This window comes from Clarias gariepinus, chromosome 18 (assembly GCF_024256425.1).
Source record: "Clarias gariepinus isolate MV-2021 ecotype Netherlands chromosome 18, CGAR_prim_01v2, whole genome shotgun sequence".
Taxonomy (NCBI): domain Eukaryota; kingdom Metazoa; phylum Chordata; class Actinopteri; order Siluriformes; family Clariidae; genus Clarias; species Clarias gariepinus.
The window spans coordinates 16,570,598-16,590,327 of NC_071117.1; the positions used below are offsets into that span (position 1 = coordinate 16,570,598).

Below are 19,730 nucleotides of genomic sequence, written 5' to 3' on the forward strand. Positions count from 1 at the left end.
TGTATGTACAATGGCAGGCTGGTTATAGCATTGTAATAAAATTGTGGGAAATTGCTTTATAAATCACACAACATTTACACTGATATAACCAAAAGATTTTGGGAAATAATATTTTATAGTATTAAAAAATAAATACGTCTTGCTTAATTTGAAAAACAAAAAGAAAATCGCAAATTTGCAATAATGTATAAGTTATCTCATTTTGCTGTCAAACTGTTCACTTGTTAGATATGAAGCTCTGAACAGTATATATGCAGTCATAGAAAATGATTCTTATGGTTGATAACGCACGTCTGTGGTAACAATGTGAGAGTACTTATTGGTCTCTTTAGCTCCGCACTATTACTCCTGCACTGCTTATAATGACAATTTTAGCTCAAGGTATTTATTAAGTCATATTGTATACAGCCATATATTGTACCATGTGCATATAGCCATTCGCCATAGAAATTATATATTTTTTTGATTCAATGTCACACAGGAGGCATAACAAGCAACAACAACAGCAAAAAAAAAAAAAAGGTCATTCAAATGTCGCATCCTCTTATGCACAATTAATCCATGACTTACAGTTAACTAAAGGGTACACTGACAGAAAACAAGGCAGTGTGTCACTGGAGTTGTAGGCCCAAACTTTAAAGTTCCTTCAAAAAACAAATAAATATTTAAGTTCATATTTAGTTATTATTTAAAAAAAAACATAATAATGGAAGGAGCATGCACTGTTTATAACTGCTAATGTTTTAAAGATTCTCCATAAAATTAAATGTGACTATACATGGTTAAAAAAGCGTGGTAAATAAAAAATGTATTTAAAAATCATTCTGATTATGGCAGTGTTTTGCAATATACAGGGATTAAAAAACATTGAGAACAAAATGTTAAGTATTACAATGTCCTTTTTACAATCTGCTCTAGAGGCGTGGCATTTTTATGTTTCTTATATGGAGGATTTTGTCTTGCATAAATTGTTGCATGGGATTTTAGACTTCACTGGCACTAGGCATAATGGAGAGAGAGAGAGAGAGAGAGCGATTGAGAGAGCACTTTATCTTCCACTCTTGTCCTGCTGCTTCTGCTGCACACAGCCAGATAGTGTTGGATTCACTCGAATGGCTGAAACGGAGGCCTGGAATGGCCCAGATACACCCAGGGAGGAAAGACAGTGGGCAAACACTCAATGTGATGTTGGTGTTGTTGTGGTGGTGGTGGCGGTGTGAAAATTATTTTGTATGTTGTTCTCTGGGCTATTTGTAGAAAAATATCATTATATATAAAAGTCATAAGTACTTTAACACAAAGACAGACCAAGTGTGATATTTATTTCCTTTTAATTTCATAGGAATGTAAATGGAGTAGGCTTTTGAATCTTTATTATGGTCTTCCGACAGCCTTAATTGCACGAAAATTAATTTATTTTCCCTTTTTGAATGTTTTCTGAAGGATGTCATGCCATGTCATGATGTTGTGTTTTTTTTTCTTGTTTTTCTAGGAACATTTGCCTAAAGCTTATATTGTTCTTAAACCTTAAATTAGTAAAGTTGTCACGAACGGAGACAGCAGGCACGACATATGCGTAGATAGTGGCACTTATTAAAGAAGGCAAATAAATCAAAATCAAACAGGAATCAGACGCTAGGAATTAACCTGAGATTTCACTTCAAGACAAATCAGACACATGACAGATCCAATGCTAGATAACTAGACAAGACTGAATGGAAACTTAAAAAAAAAATCACTCCTGCTAATCACTCACTCAATGTCTATATGAATATATCTACAGTATATAAAGGTTGCTTTATCCTATATACAGGGTCACCGGGGGGCCTGGGGCCTATTCCAGGAGGCTGAGACGGAGTGCCAATCCATTACACACTTGGCAATTTGGGACACCAATTAGGCTAATCTGCATGTCTTTGGATTGTGGGAGGAAACCAGAGTACCCAGGGGGAGACCCACCAATTATGGGGAGAACATGCAAACTCCATGCACACAGACCTCAGAATGGGAATTGTACCCAGACCCTGGAGCTTCAAGGCAATAGCACTAAGAACTAAGCAACTGTGCTGTCCAGACTCTAAACAACAGGCTAAAATTATTACACCTCAATGAAGCATAAGGAACCAGACAATAAGAAACTATTTTTAACTTGAAATTCCCCAAACACAAAACATAGAGTCAAAGAAGTGCACCCACACTAGTGCACCACTAGAGGTTAACTCTGACAGAAAACAATAACTTGCAAACAAATCTATTTTCAAGTGAAACCAGCTTGCCTACCACCAACAACCATGCCATGAAAGTGAAAAGTCACAGAAATTACATCGTACCCCAGTCTTTTGTTAGATGTATATATTAACTAAAGTTCTTCACTTGTACCTACATAATTTTATGCATTGCACGAATTCCGACAGCCTGTGTTTTGCCGTACATGCAAGGTTTCTTCAGGTCTGGGTCCATATAATTAAAATTCCAACTGATAAGTGCTCGCAATTCACCTTAACAAGCAGTCGAAGTTCTATTGATTTTAATTAGGAGACCTGCTGGCAGAGTTTAACTTGTTTCTTTATGGCAGAGTGGCCAGCAAAAAAAGTCCGATCTAAATGTCCTGACAACCTATTTGTGCTTCTTTTTCCCACTTGTGTAAATAAATGTTCTATACAATTGCTATTGGGCTTGGAGATTTTGTGATGTTGTATGGGAACATGTGTAAGTGCAACCATGATGCATGTTATATTGGTATAGCTACCACCACAAGTAGCATTGCTTTTTTTTTTTGGTTGGTTTGATTTTTTTTTTTTTTTTTTTAGATTTTTACACCTGCATACATCAACCTTAACGCTAACACCACCGCCAGGTGAATTGAATAACATTGATTATCAATTACGTACCAGTAAACTGGTGATAGGATCATGCACACGCTCATTCATGCCTTTGGGGAAAAGGTAAAACCAATGTGAAACAAACTGCTGAAAAAATGTCAATGTGAGTGGCAGGCAAAGAGTTCAAGCTTGTTGATCCGGCCTTAAATTCTCCAGATCTCGATCCGATCCATCTAAGGACTCTGCTAGAATTAAAAGCTCCATGGATCCAGAGCCACCCTGGCAGAACATGGGGGACCTACACAATACCGGGCATAATGTTTTGGGTTTAATGTTAGGGCCGATCAGCATGTTATGTGAGTAAACTCTAGTACTTGGGTTGAGCTTCACTGAGTTCCAGCAGTGCAGTAAATGTTTTAAGGGAGACTCTTTATACGTGCTTGTACAAGCGTGTACTGTATGTGTATTAGATAAGTAGTTCATTTTTAATTAAGTCTTTTCCCCCTTCATTTGCTTCTATCTGCAATCAACCTAGATAGTCTAGACTTACTGAGCTGTTACCTCATTGATGTATTTTTTTTTCTGTGTATGTTAATAGCTTTTAAAACTAATATAATATCTGCTTCTTAGTCTGTCCTATAATGTATGCGGTGACATGTGTGAGGAAGGAGGTTGTTTCCAAATTTACATAGTGATGCTCAGTAATAATAATAATAAAACACAGTTGCTCAGCTGGTTTATTGGACAGTTTGATTTTGTACCAGGGTCGTCCACGTGGTGCCGAAAGTCTGATCACTTTGAGATAACAATCAGTGCCAAGTGGCACATCATCTGGTGTGATTCTTCTCTGGGTCATCATCTAGTTTTATGTGTTTTTGTACACTCAGTAATTACAGATGGCGGGGCCTCATATTATATATTATGGACATAAATTTTTATGAATTTTGATAAGCAAGAATCTAGTAAAAAAAAAAAAAATGCCATGATGGCTTTCCCAGGCCCTGATTGACACTCTGTTCACTTATAAACTTTGTCATAACCAAAATAACAGTGTCATATATCACTATGTCATGTGATGTCATATGAGAAGTTTTAATAACAGTTATGCAGTAATATTAAAATCCTTAGCTACCATTTTTATGGTGATGTCTTAATAGATATGTCATATGCTTATTCTATCAATCAATCACCAACTTTGATAACCAACACTTTTGATAAACATTATGTCATGTGTCGGGTATAATAAGTTATAATAAAAAGGGGCCTTGCTATACAGTACTTTTGTTATAGAAACCATGTCACTGTTGCGCTATCTGTCTGTCATAGAGTATCAACAGTGTAAATTAAAATTTCTTCATTCTATGTTAATCCTAATTAACAGTTTATCGAAAACAGCTTGAACTCAAAACTTGGGGTTCATTCACATGAAAGTTTTTCAGATACATGTCTCTGTTTGTGTACACATGTCTTCTGAGAGCTGCAAGCATTTATGTCACAAAATAATTTAGATTTACAGTGAAAATAATTGCAAGGGTTTGCTTAAATTTAGTTATAGGAATAAACAAAAACACTAAGGTACAGGTGTTTTTGCTAAAAGTACCTACTGTATATAGTGTAAAATAGGCTTGTTTTACATTCTCTGTGGCGGAATTAAGATTTATTGGTAAGCACTGTGATCTTGCACCTCCAAGGTTGAGGGCACATGATGTTAGTGTGTTTTTCCTGCGCTTGGTTGGTTTCCTCTGGGTGCTCTGGTTTCCTCCCACAGTCCAAAGACATGCAGGGTAGGCTAATTGGTGTTTTCAAATGCAATGAATTGTCCCTTTGACAAGAGTGTACCTCAAGTTCCCTAGGATAGGCTACAGGCCACCTTGTGTTATGTGTTCATGAAATGAACATTTGAACAGTTAAAAATAGGCTTTGTTTTACTGTATCTACAGGAAAAATGTCATCGTGCCATTTGTCTGTCAGAGTGTGGAAGTTAAATTGGGCTTTCGCTGGGGTACAAATGCCATTATTGTGTCTCTCTTCTGTCAAAGTGTCCAGATTATTAAAATGGCGCTTGCTTTACTTTATCAAAAGAAAAAGTCATTATTGTGTCATGTCTGTCAAAGTGCCAAGATAGTTTTAAATGGGCTTGCTCTATTTTATCTGTAAAAAAGAAAATGTCAGGTCTTTGTCATAGTGATAGAAAGACATATAGTACACGTATCAGGTATGTCATAGGATATTAAGCCAAGGTAAAAGCTTTAAATACTGTAAAAATGCCAGATGCACGGTAAAGTAGTAACATCCCTTTACAGCTTGGTATACTTCGTATAACATTCAAGTTGATGCTAATGTGGGACTGTTGTATTGTTTATGTGGATACTTGCAGTGGATATTAAACATACTACAACAGATAGGTCTAACCGAGTAATCTGATTGGAGGACAGGCATTCCATAAGTGGTGATATACTGTAGACTAGAACAGCATTGGGATGTTTAACTGTATGTATCACCCTGCATCACGGGTGTTCTAACAGTCATTAATTACACTAACTGTCAGTCATTAGCGTGAGTGAAAGCAGGTCTTTACAATGTGCGGTACTGGAAAGAGGGGAGAGCAGCTGCCTGCCAAAACCCGCATTCAGAACCAGTTATGGAAGAACTTTCATCAAAAAAAAAAAAAACATATTTGATAACATTATGCTATGTTAAACAACACTTAGCCTCCTTAATAACTGCTTCTAAGTCTTTCCGAATTGCCTCTGAATCTTTAATTTACAGCTAATGCAAACTACAAAGCTAATTAGCTTCTAGCTAATTTAGCAAGGCTAAATCCCAAATGCCTCCCTAACTTCTGATAAAAGGAACTACTTGTGGAGGGAACAATGGATTGTACAACCTACATAGTGCACTAACTTTCCATTTTCCTGCTATGTTTCCTTGCTAGTTCTATCAATCACTGAAGGATACGTGTTGGTGGAGTCAAATACTCAGTTAATACACAAATGAATCATATTCAGTTGATTAATACATGTTTTTGTTTGTGGATCTGTTGTATAAAAGCAATGTCACACTCAAGGTCATGCTATTGTGCTAAATATCAGCACGGATGTGATTTCTTGATACCTTGTGCCTATAATCGCCAAACAGCCATGTTGATATTTAGTACAACAGCACTCCTTCTTATGTAATATTGCTAAATTAGGACATTGGTCATTATGAAATAATATGAACTATTTAAACAATGTTATATTACTGGACACCAGACATGGCAGGTGTAGGATATGGTTATGTCTCTGTCATAATGCAGAATCCAAGTGTTAGTCATTGCATTCTAAGAATTTTAAATCAGGATATTTAACATAGCATTTTCATTTAATATTTGTTTGTATGTGCGTAACTTCAGTGTGTGTGTATGTGTGTGTGCTCAGACAATTAGTCCTATGCCTTCAATTCCCTCTTGCTATTTAAATTCCTTTAATTCCACAAAAGATAGTTTATGAATCTCAGGTCTAACACTCGCTTCCTTCGAGACACATGAAACTGCATGTTTTCTAACTGCTGCTCCCACAATGTCAGATGATTGAGGGCCGCTTAACACACTTCTCTATAGATGATTTTGACAGACGCCCACAATAGGCTATTGTCTGTGTGATCGACAAGGGAGCGAGGAAAGACATCCCTCTCATCTCGAGCAAAGAGGAACTGTCAGGATGTAAATTCATGATTTACCAATAACACGCCGAACATTTAGGCAGGTGAATCATTTTGGGATCTGTTGTTTTCCCCAGTCTCAAAAATATTATGGTTATTACACGATAAACATACCGTACAGTGGAGCACAAAATTCTGAGAGGACTCATGGAAATTACTTTATTTTATGCGTTCACTTCTAATGTAATACAACATTTTTTATTGCAATTTAGATTATTGGTAGCAGCCTGAGAAAAATGTAAAATCTTTACCAATATTGACATGAATTTTAGAGTTAATTAGAATTTTGTTCATCTGCTTTTTTAATTTAACTCCAGCTGGCATGGACTCCACAAGTTTGCAGAAAAAAAAAATTTAATAAAAAAGATCCATTTTAGGTTAAATCCATCAGACTGCTGTCTGAACACATACTTCAGTAGAAAAGATTAGATGTAAGAAAAATCAAACCTTTTGTACCTGAACATGCTCTATATCACATATTAGCTTTTACTTAAATAGGGACCTAGAAATAAGGCAGATTCTTAAATCCTATAAAAATCAAGATATTCAATATTTGCATTCTATATTTTAAATATTTCAAATTGTATCTTAGTTTTTGTAAATAAAAAAAACAAAAAACTTTTTGACCCTCAGCGGCACAGTGGCTTAACGGTTCGCACTGTCACCTTGCACCTCCAGAGTCCAAGTTCGATTCCATTCTTGGGTCTGTATGGGTGAAGTTTGCATGTTCTCACAGCGCTTGGTGAGTTTCCTCTGGGTATTTCAACTTAACTGGTGTTCCCAAGTTGCCTGTAGTGAGTGTGCATGCATGTATGTATGTATGTATGTATGTATGTACAGTATGTATGTGTGTATGTATGTACAGTATGTGTGTGTCCTGCAATAGATTGGCACCCTGTCCATTGTGTAGCTTTTACATACTGATGTTATGTCTATTTTATTAAAATAAAATATATTTTTAAAAGGTGTTAATTCTTTTTAATAGGTTTCAGCTAAACTTTTTATTCAACTTATATACATTAATCAAAATCAGATTTGGATCCCTAATCAGCAAGCCAGACTCAACAGTAGCAAAGTTAAAGAAATTTGAAAGGAAGTCTCGAAAATGAACCATCGTCTTTTAGAGAAAGTTCTGGCCTAAGGTTTCAGCTTTGATCTTAAGATATTTTTTTCTTCTTCCCAGACTGCATCAATATTAATGTTACATATGTTTGAGACAAAATTATGGATACTTTCCAATAGCAATGTGACTTGATGTCAAAGCTGTTGTGTCAAAATGCAATTTTGTGGAACATAATTTGGATTAAATCTAAGAATAGGGAAAGTCTAAGCGTTATCCAGACAGAACAAAAACAACAATCTCTTACAAAATCTCATAATTTTTTTTTTTTTTTACATTGAAACTTATTGCAGTATTTTAGACAGCCATAACAATATTCTTCAGTTAAAGGAATAATAATAATAATAATAAAAAAACAAAGGTAGCCATGTAGGACTAGAAAATATGCTAGTATTCATACTCCAGTCAAGATTCAGTTTCTTAGACTTTTTCCAACTTAAATGGTTCCCTTTATTGGATGCCCTACAAATTGAGGTCGTGTGAGCCCGTCACAACTACAGCAACAGTGCATGTAAACGAAGAGCGAGCTGCACTATGATTTTCAATGTGCTTCGTTACACATCCCACCTGCTATTATTCATCCTGCCAAGGAAGAGCCTCTTACTGTTGATAGGAGCATATGCTTTACCTCTGGCTACAGCAGATACACAGTAAAATCCTGCCAGATTTTCACTTAGGCCACAAACACAGCTTAAGCTAAATGTTTGGAATTCTTACTTCACCCTGCCAAAGATGGCACTCAGTTCAGGTCTTTTATCTCAATGAAAAAGGCTGAAAATATCTAGAATTTTGTTGTGCAGACTACAGTAGAGAGGATGTTACATGGTAGAAGAATGTGGAGTTTCTAAAAATGGTATGCTGATTGGCTCTTGTCTCATTTTTTTTTTATTATTATAGGGAATATACAGTAGTATATACTTATAGTATACTAGCATTACCACATGAAGCTTATAGTTAAACTCATTGAAGAGATATATTTTAACGAGACTAAACAATAATGGATGAAAACCTCAATTATGACACATTTGTTGTACAATTTAAACCAAACGTAACCCATTCGAGGCAAGCGTTAGCAAGCAGATGCATGTGGGTTACATCTAGTTTTTAATAAAATAACTAAGATAGCAAAATTCCAAATACAAATTCAGTTTTTTGCTTTTCTTGTTCGAATGACGCCACAATGCAGTAAATTTAAAATACTATTTGTTTGAAACACACAACAAATCAACAAAAATAAAAATGAAAAAATGCTTTAAACAGTAAGAATTGGTTTCCCCAAATGACCAAAATGGGGTTTTGCCGTCACATAGGCTGCGTTCACATTAATAGCCTGAATTGACTCAATTCTGATTTTAACTTTATTGTGACTGACTGATCTAATGTTTTATTTCCGAATGCACAAATGTTATGTTTTTTCGTTCGGATCAGGGTCACTTTCGCATGTGGATATGTACAGTCGATATTCAATATTTGGTCATGCGACTTGAATAGGTCCGGGCAGATTACAATTCATGTCACTTTTTGCATTTGTGCATGTGTGGGGCGCTGACCTCATCTGAGTAGAGTGGGGATTTCATAGCAGGTCTAGCAATTGCTTTACAAAACACTGCAACGCGTGTAGTCTGGCATTCTTCCTGCCGAGCGCTTCTTTTATCCATGCTACCATCCAGTAACTGCATTGTTAAGCTGTGCTGCTGCTATTGAATTCATAACTTTTGTGGCCTGCTGTGGTGAATTGTTCTTATGTGTGGTTGCAGCTTTCCTGTATATTAACAGTAACAGAATGCTCAACAGAATATTGACCAAACATCTTGGGTGGTTTTGTTAAAATCTGGCAACTCTGCCAAGTACTTGCCTCTCATCCTGTTTAAATGATAGAATAAAACTCATTATGAGCACACCTTGAATTGATAATTACCTAAATTGTTTGCACATGAACAATGTTATGGTAACAGTAGAATCCAATGTAGTCTTGTTAATTCTGTAAGATCTTTGCATGGATGGCACCACAGACACAGACATGAGACGAGGTCTTAAGGGAAAAGGATAATTTTACTAAGAAAAATGGGAAAAGAAAAGGGAATTTAAGGAGGAGGGAAGAAAAAAAAAGGGAGGAATGTAGTGCCTGTGTGGGTCCATAGGCAGTGTCCAGCTGGCAAGTGGGCACAGGGCTGGCAAGTGATGGCGGCGGGTGTAGAGGAAGTGTTGGCTCGCATGGAGTGCATCCTTAAAGTCCTTATCTTAAAGTGGCTTCCCTCGCTGTTTCGGTCAACCGGCTTCTCCCAGCTCTCCTTGGATGTGGCCAGAGATAGGAGTCCGACATAACATCTGGCGGCTGGGCGGCTTTCCCAACTGGGAACGGGGGCTTTAACAATGAGCACAGCTGCTTTTTTTCTCTTTGACGGCAGCGTTGTCAAAGCTGGCTCTTGGCAAGTATGAAAGTGCTGCGGGAGCTTGTGCAGTCCATAGGACTGTCCTTAAAACGATGATCAAACATCTACATTCAGTTCTTGCCTTTGAAGTCCCTGGGCGCATGACATCACGTTTTAGGGCCGCCGTGCGACTCTACGCTTTACACCTCTGGACTTTGAGCTAAGCTCCTCGCCTTTTTTTAAAGTGCGGAGAAAGCGCAAGATCCATTAAAGATCATCACCAACCAGCTGTGGCCCTGCAACTTCGCACAACTGCATAAGGGGAGGCTGCCTACCTAGTAAGCCTACTAAGTGTAATATGTAATATTATTTAAATTGTGCTGCTTGATCACTCTTGCTGATCTTGACTGGATGAAGTCAACAGGAAGGTGGTCACATTTTACGGCGAAGTACACTTGGTTAACAAGCCTCTTTTGGTCACCCCTTCGCTCTGCATTTGCTTTTCCAGACTGACCACAGATGACTGCTTCATCATATTTTTATTCATATTCAAGACCTCACTTTCCTATATTAGCTCAAGTAAAAGGCATGTTGCTCTGCTCCAACCTGACATTTACAAGCTTATGGATGTGTCGCATTAACTCTGCTTTTATTGCACTGTAACTGCGCTGTCATTTTATTACTAGCGCTTCTCTGCACTAGCAACAGATTCATCTGCACAGATTAATAAAAGCTCTCCGGTGTTGCGAGCTGTTATTTAAATGCAACGTTTAATTTACTGCTCCAGATCTTTGATCTGCACTGCGCTGACCCAGCAGGAGACACTTGCAATCAAGAGATAACACAATTAAAAAGTACAAAAAGTAAGAGCGGTGCGTGCGAGTGAAAGGGAGAGAGGGTCATTAATCTGTTCATTAGTATCAGGGCATGTTGCCTCACACCCGAAAAATTGAGTTTGACACTTTAAATTAGGCTTTGTGGACATGGAACATTTAGTTATGCTAATAATATTTCTATGCACCACAGTTCCTTAATTAAAGTCCAATGATGATAATCCAAGTCAAGCATAATTGACATTATTGATATTTCAGGCGTTAATTGCAGGTCAATTGGGGTTTCGGAGGAAAAGCCTTGCGTCCGAGATGCGCCGTCTCTTTTTATCATGTCTGGGTATGTCATTACAAAATGATACATCAATTGCAAAGCTAGGTGTTGATTTCTTATTCAAAGTTCCTGACTACACAAGCTAATCACACCATTATGTCTGCTAATGGCATTTGGTGTGCTGTTTTCTCCTTTACACCTGCTAGTTTCATCTTTCTTTCAGTACACGGATTTCACGTTTACATTCAGGTTAAGTGGAGATTTGATGTGAACATTTACTTACACACTCACCGTCTACACCACTTTATCCTATATTCAGGGTCGCGGGAGGGGGGGGGGCTGTAGCCTATCACATGTGACCTAGAGCATGAGGCAGGATACTAGGTGCCAGTCCATTACAGGGCACCCACATATACACACTCACATACTACAGGCAATTTGTTAACGTCAATTAACTTAATCTGTGAGTGGAAAACCAGAGCACCCGGCGAAAAACTACCAAGCATGGGGAAAACATGCAAACTTAACACACAGGGAATTAAACTCAGACCCTGGAGGTGCAAGGTGACAGTGCTAACCATTAAGCCATCATGCCATCCTTAAATTTTAATGTATTTTATTTGTTGCTATTCATAAAGACAGAATAGTTGCTGGTGTGTGTGTTTGTGTGTGTTTGTCAGTGCATTTTGTGTGTACCCCTCCTGCAGCCCATCAACCCACGTATATACAACAAGACAACCAGACTCTTGGGAGCACACACACACACACACACACACACTTGTCTGTAGCAACTGAGCACAAGCTACAAATCCAATTTTGTCCAATTTATTTATTCCCTCCCATCTCATTTTGCGTCCTGCCCTTTTTTTTGGCACTGTGACTCCAGATGACCAGAACCATCTGCTCTCCATCTTGCAAGGAGTAGGCCCGAGGTCTATAACCCTGCACTTCATTTTTCTTTTCTTTTTTTCTTTTTCACAACTCAGACCTTCATCTTCCTCTCGAGTAGCAAATTTTCCCCTCTGGCTTTGCAGAACCACTGGGACAGTTTGTAGAAACAGCCTTGCTGTGAGGTTGACATGACGGAAGAGGTCAAGGGGAACTGCAAATTCTTATGTTGCATATTTTTTGTCTTTCTTTCTTTCTTACCTTCTTTCTTTCTTTCTTTTTTTCTTTCCACACTCTGACATTTTCCAACATTTCACCATATTCAGATTCTAAAGCATAGTCTCTGGAGCCAGGGCTAACAGTGTGACTCAGTGAAAGGGTGTATTTGTCAGTACAGTTTAAAGCAAAGTTTAATGGCAGACCCTGACAAGAGAGACTGATGGGAGATATGCAAATGAGGACAGTCACCTTGGCCTGCGCAGTCCCCAATTTGGAGACGAGGCAACACCTTAGGGCTGAAAATAACCATGATTATATAAAACGCCTCTGAGGAAGGTTGCGGGTAGCAACCATGACTAATAGTTTCCCCATTCACTGGTCGTCTTTTTTACTTTTTTTTTTTTTTTGAGCATTTGTAAGAAACTTGCCTCTGTGTTTAATGCTAATCAATTTACTGCGTGGTTTAAATCCTCTTAAACTGACTTACTGAATATTGTATATCCCTGCATAATTTTGCATACAAGATTGTATTATCTTAAGTCTCTTTACTTTTTAGAAAGATTAATTCTTTTATCTAAATAAGATACCATTAGTACATTCTACAATCATGTTCAAAGGTTTATTCCTCCTCTTTTAATGCAATGTGTTTTGTGTAAAGACATAATAATCATCTGATCGTAGCAGGTCATACAGTAGTATTAGGCAAATACAACCTCAGACTAACAACCTTTTTCACAGTGCCATTATTTTGTTAACAAAAATTAGGCATAAAAAGAAAGAGAAAAAAAGGTGTGGGCAATCTTACTTCTGCAGGATTTAAGTAGCCAGGTGCTGCTAATCATCAACCCTTGATTAATCAATCATTACCAGGTATGCATACCTCTATAAAACCAGATGTTTTAGCAGGTTGCTGGTCTACAGTATTTAGGTATGTGTTAATGAAATTGCAGAGGGAAAAACATAAGCAATGGTCTTAGACAAGCAATTGTTGCTGCACATCAATCTGAAAGAGGTTAGAAATTTGGAGTTCAATGTTTTACAGTAAGAAAGATTATTCAAGTGGAAAGCATTCATGACAGATTTTCCCAGAAAAAAATGCAAGAGCTACATCTTATACCCTACAGGCCTCACTGAGCAGGGAAATAAATAAATCGCATAAGCACTTTGACATAAGTTTAAAAGTCGCACAAAAATTTAACTTATTTACATCAGCCACATTATGAAAGCCCAGTTTGCGCTCTATACATATAAGGGAAATGTATTAGCTACTATATTGGTAAAGATTTGAAGCCTAATGCCAAACTTGTATCCACTGTAAAGCACAGCGTGGAGGGGTGACAATTTGGCCTTGTTTTGTAGCCACAGAACCTGGGCACTTTGCAGTCAATGACACAAAGCACACCAGTAATTCTAAATCAGAATGGCTGAAAAATAAAAGAATGAAGGTTTTGGAAAGGCCTAATCAAAGTTCAGACCTCAACCCAACTGAAAGGCTCCAAAACCTCGATGAGCCTCGATAAGCAATGTTGTGAGAAAGAATCAACCGAAATTCCTCCACAACATTTCGACAAATTAATGAAGTCACACAGAAAATGATTACTTTACTTTAATGCTGCTGAAGTTGGATTTCCATGCTATTGAATCATGGGGGTATTTCTTCCTTGTTTTTTTTTTTGGCACAAGTTATTGTTGTTGTTCATGTAGCATTATATTTGCCTAATATGGACAATATACTAATATATTTATTTCTGAACCTTTCTCCACAACAGAACATTTAAGTCAGTTTTGATATTAGTGATTTACTGACTTGTTTATCAGTTAATAAGGCTTTGATAAAATTTAATTTAAGTGACCCACCAGACATGTTAGTTTTTATAAGACCTCAACTTGAAAACACGGTAAACACCGTTTTATGACTTCGACTCATCAGTTGCTGATTCTAAATATTTCATTTGAAATCATTGCTTGCCTTGAGTACATTGAATGTTTTAAATGTTTTCAAAACATTTAAGGAAAATGTTTAAGACAAAAATAGGGTCTTTACACCCTGTAACTGCCATTACAATTACTTCAGCAGATGACGGGTAATCTGTGATACATTGTATAAAATAGGACATGTGATTTGGATGAAACATCATAATCAAAGTAACAAAACGATGTAGGATACTGTCGTACAAGCATTGTGGTAAAGTAGAGAATTAATGTTGCAAAACCTTAAACGTGCGCAAGCAATTTGTTTACAACAGACATACTGTAAGATGCATGCCCTGTGTGTGGGAAGCTGTTGGTTATACAGTGCATACAGTACCTGTACTATGATGGGTAGCTGTCATGTGAAACTAAGACTGGAGAGGATGACGATGCTATAATTTCAACTTTTGTATTGTTGATGATGTGTTCTTTATGATAATGGTTTTCAACAATCTTTGTAATTAAACGTTTGTGTGTGCAAAAAAAAAACTTGATATTTTTTCCTTGATCTAATTAACTGCTATTATTCACTGTTAAAGCAAAATAAAAAAGCATGAATTTGCTATATTTTTCAAATTATTATTTAACCAACATTCTTGATGCTAAATTGCATACTTAATAGTGCCAAAAACAAAATACAGGCTGATTTTGTCCATTGTGAAAAATTTACAAGTACAGGTAAAGGTACAGCTTTTTGAAAAATTACACAAAATTTATACTTGAATAACCCAAACAATTGTGCTTTTTAAGACCCTTCTGACTAAAAGAAAACATGCACAAAATATTTTCACTCAGTTAGCAATTCACCCTGCTTCATTCGGAAAAACTGCATAAAATGGATTTAGCTCATTTTGCTGACTAACAATTCATACATTGAAAAAAAAAAAAAAAAAAAAAAAAAAATATATATATATATATATATATATATATATATATATATATATATAAAAATTAACCTAATACAGTGTGGATACACCAGAACAGTTTTAGGGCATCTTTTTTTTTATAGATTTTACAAGTGTTTTGCACCAACGTCTTCTACAGTAGTTCAACTGGGGTAAGATCTCAAGTGGTTGGGGACAGAGACCACTTCTGTCAGCATAGAAATGTTTTATCATTGAACAAACAGAATAACTTAGTATTGATTTGTTGTGACCCTTCCCTCCCATAGCTTGCTAGTATGTGACATAAGACAAATACCAGCTCGCCCAAAGTAAACGAAAAATGCTTGTCGATCCAAAGATCCATCATGGCACAATCAGATCTGAAACAGTTACACTATCCTTTGAGCTTTGTAAGCACAGAAGTGATGCACACTGAAGAAACTGCTGAAAAGTCTCTTTTTTTATTATTATTATTATTACTTTGCTCAGAGGGCTAAGGCACTGAGTTACCGACCGGAAGATCGGCAGTTCAATCCCCAGCTACACCAGGCTGCCACTGTTGGACCCTTGAGCAAGGCCCTAAACCCTATCTGCTCCAGGGGCGCTGTATCATGTATGACCCTGCGCTTTGACCCCAGTTACGCTGGGATATGTGAAAAAGGAATTTCACTGTGCTGTAATGTATATGTGACAAAGTCTTAACTTAACTTGTTTTAAGCTATTGCATACCATACATAGCTATTGGAAATCATAAATGTGTTAGATCTTTTTGTTTTGACAAGAATATTAAATTTAAGTGAATATATTTTTAGTATGAGTAATCATAACATTTATTAAATTAATTATTAATATGTTTCTTTGCAGCAGGTTGAGCAAAAAATCAAAAGGAAGATAAAAAAAGTTTAGAAAATGTATAGTGTATTTTAGTAAAAGAAATAAGTTAAGGAAGAGATTGAGCCACAGGAATAACCCTTTAAGGCAACTCAAACATGTTCATATATGATTTATTTTAATGCCTGCTACTTTACAATCTCTCCCAAAGGCCTGAATTCTGCTTCTTGTATTTTTCAGGTGATTCTGATCCTGACCAAGCTTTATGACTTCCATTTGGGCAGCGTCACTGAAAGCTCCCTATGGAGGTAAGAGTTACATCTCTCTATCCTCACGTACTTTTTCCTCAGTCTCACGGTCCCCTTGGTCTTTTCTTCCCTGTCTACAGCAACACCTTCCTCTGAGTCTGGATAGTTTCTTGGCTGTTGTTCTGCAGCTCTCTGTTGTTAAATACGGTGAACAAGTCATTAGATATCCTCTGGGGGGAAAATAACAGACAGGGAGAAAAACAGAGAAAACAGATTAGACTCTGACTACCAGAGCAGCCGAAATAGCAACGGGAGTCAAAAAGTCATTGATGTCGCTTAGTGTTCTCCAGACGAGTGTTATTTCCAAAATCCAGGACAGAGAAAAGCTTTTTTTTTTCTATGTTAGATTCATTGTCTCTAATAGGCCGGATTATATTTCTAGCGTAACATAATGAAGGCAATGCATGTAAGTGTGTCACCACTATCACCTTATTGCGAATGCGTATGAATTCACACAAAACTATCTGCACATTGGGTAGACGATTACGGTTAAATTATGTATAATATTGGAAGGTCTCGATAATGTCATAGAAATGGTGTTGAGGAAACACAAACAGACACAGGTAATAACTTGCTATACTTGTGATCCAAGTATCTGTTTCCTGTGGCTAAAAACTTTAATAGGAAGTTATAACCATTTTTAGCACAAAAAAAAAAAAAAAAAAAATAGAGGGTCTGGGCTGAAAAGTAAGTCTTTATGTACAGTAACTTTTTATTAAATCAAACAATGAAGATTAAACATCAGCAGCAACCTCATTTCCCCCCTTGTCTGTTTCAGCCACTCAGCATTAAGCGTCACCAGTACAATAGTCACACTGGCCTGATGATCTGCACTGGTTTCTTACTGGTTCATGCCTTAAGTTAGATGTTTTTTTTTGCTTAACTGATTTATATGACACCATTTGACATAACAATCAAAAAACATTTCTCAAAAACTGGTCAGATACAGGGACTGGATTAAAGAATGAGAGACAAAAACTATTCCTCAAAACCGCATTAAAATACAGTACAACAAAGTTTGTCTTTTTGGAAGCAAAATATCAATAAATGATGGGTGATACATTGCTGTAGATGCTAAAAATGAAAGCTTTTTAATCCATTTTCTCTCTGACATACTGTATGGTAGCACAACCCTGTTCCCACATCAACCACCTATGTTAGTGTGCAAAAGCAAGTGAGTAGGCCTGAAAGTTCTGGTTTTTCAGTGAGAACAGGATTTATACATTACACAGACATGTTTACTTTCCTGTCGTGTTGCAGGTCATCTCTGTATTATGAGACGTCTGAAAACTCTTTCTCGTGTCAGCGGAGTGAAAGTTTAATGGCTCTCGTCCAGACGATGATTTTACAGCAGAATGCCACTGTAAATAAAAAGAGGTCATGCGTTTATTTTTTATTTGTTGTTGTCAGATATGTAGTATATAATAAATAAGCTGGGTTGATGTACTGTATGAGACATTTATAAGATAGGAATATGTTAAAAAAAAAAAGCCATATTGAAAATTAGGCACACAAGAGAAAGAAATGGTACATTTGTTTACATGAACAGTGGATTTTACAGCATTTGTTCTTTCATCCTTTTTAACTGCCTGATTATGTCACAATCGGGTTACATTCTGGTATCCTTGGCGAAGAAATGATGCTGCAATGGCTGTAGCTTCCTTAAATCCTTACAAAGAAAAAATGGGTGAATAAAAACCTAAAACATGACAAAGTTATTGTATGAAGTAGTGTGATTTGTTAAACAGATCATTCGAACAGACCTAGGCCATACCTATGGTTTTTTCATTCTTATAGTTTGGGTGACGCCCACCTCCGGTACAGACACCAGTATAGGTATTCGGAGCACGTATCGCTACACCCACATATTCATTCATTTATTTATTTTCCTACATATTGACATCAAGAATGAATTAATTAAGAATGAATAAAAGCCAGACCTTAAATCCATGCGCACAATGTTTACATAACCTTGTATATCTTACTCAGGTTAGGTTTGCAAATATTAATTTACTCTAAGCTGTTGTTTGCATATCGCTGAATGCCAAGGTACGGGCAATGTCACCGCACTTAATTACTCTTCATATAATCAAGTGAAGACTCCTATTACATTGGGGTATTAAGTGTTTAGTGGAACGACAGAGTGCTACATACACTAGTGTGTTAGATCTAGGAATACAGAATTTACTTGACTCATTACCTTAAGTTTTAGTCTCCTGATATTTGAAAGTGTTACTGTATGTTGATGAACTCAGGTTAACATGGGAAATGGGAGACTAATGAAAAATTTATATTATGATAAATTAAATAATATTGTGCTTTACTGAATACAATGTAGGCAATGCCATTATTTAAGAAACATTAATCAACATTGGACAGCAAGTTACCTGTAGCAAAGACCACTTGTATCAGACAGTGAGATCAGTTAATAATATTAGGTAGCTAAATGAAATTTAGATAATTATGGCTGATTTTCTTTTTCAATAATGTATAATTTGCATTAACAGTGTTATATAAGAATTAATAAGTAAGGGGGGGAAAAACATGATTGGATGGAAGTTAGAACACCATTGTGGTACTGTATAACACAATGTACTGTATCAGTTTGGTGAATATAGGGTAAGCATAAAGTCTTTCCCCCGATTTCAAGCATATAATGCTGTGCAAAAGAGCTTTTCTCCTTATTTTTTTCATTTCTTTATACTTTTCTTCCAAAGAGCCAGACTTTCTTGTATTTTTTATGCAGTCTTGGGGAAAAGTTCCCTGAAATACTTTTTGGCTCTCATTTTTGGCTCTTATTTTCTCTTCAGTCCCTGTACCTGGCCAATTTCAGGGAAATGTTTTTGTTTGTTAATCCATGACAAAGTTAATCAGACCAGACGAGAGGAAAAGTGAGGTTGCTGCTGAGGTTGTTAAATTTTTTTTTTCAATTGATTGTATTTTTAGGCACTTTGGATTCCAATTTGTTTTATGAAGGGTGGCTCAAGACCTTTGAAATACGTACACACACACACACACACACACACACACACACACACTGTACATATTAAACAAGAACTACGCTTCATTGTTAATAACACAAAAACAGAAAAAAAGCTTCTTTTTTTTTAAACTTGAACTATCTTTTGCCTGAAGAACATTCTTTTGAGGTTAACATCCGAACCAGGCTTTTTATACTTTAAGGCTTTTTAAACACTGAGCTTTCTCCTTTAGAGACGTCCTTTTAAAACTGTAGTTTACAGCGTCATGCAAAATGCTATTATTGGTCTATATATCGCCACAACAATTATGCTTTTATCTAACTTTGACTAAAAACGCCACCAAACATTTTAGTTGACACTTTCTATAAAGTCAGTATTCATAAATCTTTATGGTTGGCATTCTTCTAGGAATGTTATGGGGTGCAAAGCAATAAGTCTATAAGATCATAACTGAAAACACTTCCACGTTTAATGATAATGAGCTATAGATAGATAGTAAGTGTTAGTGCAGTCCACAATTTTGGGGAA

At 36.6% G+C, this 19,730-nt stretch overlaps 1 protein-coding gene across 1 annotated transcript in view; it reads left to right on the forward strand.

Moving 5' to 3' along the window:
* sorcs3a (sortilin related VPS10 domain containing receptor 3a) overlaps positions 1–19,730 on the forward strand; it is a 287,711-nt gene that overhangs the window by 118,704 nt on the left and 149,277 nt on the right. Inside the window, exon 2 of the mRNA XM_053477444.1 lies at positions 16,154–16,221. Within this exon, the coding sequence (XP_053333419.1) occupies positions 16,154–16,221 (68 nt within the window). The remainder of the gene's footprint in view (positions 1–16,153; positions 16,222–19,730) is intronic.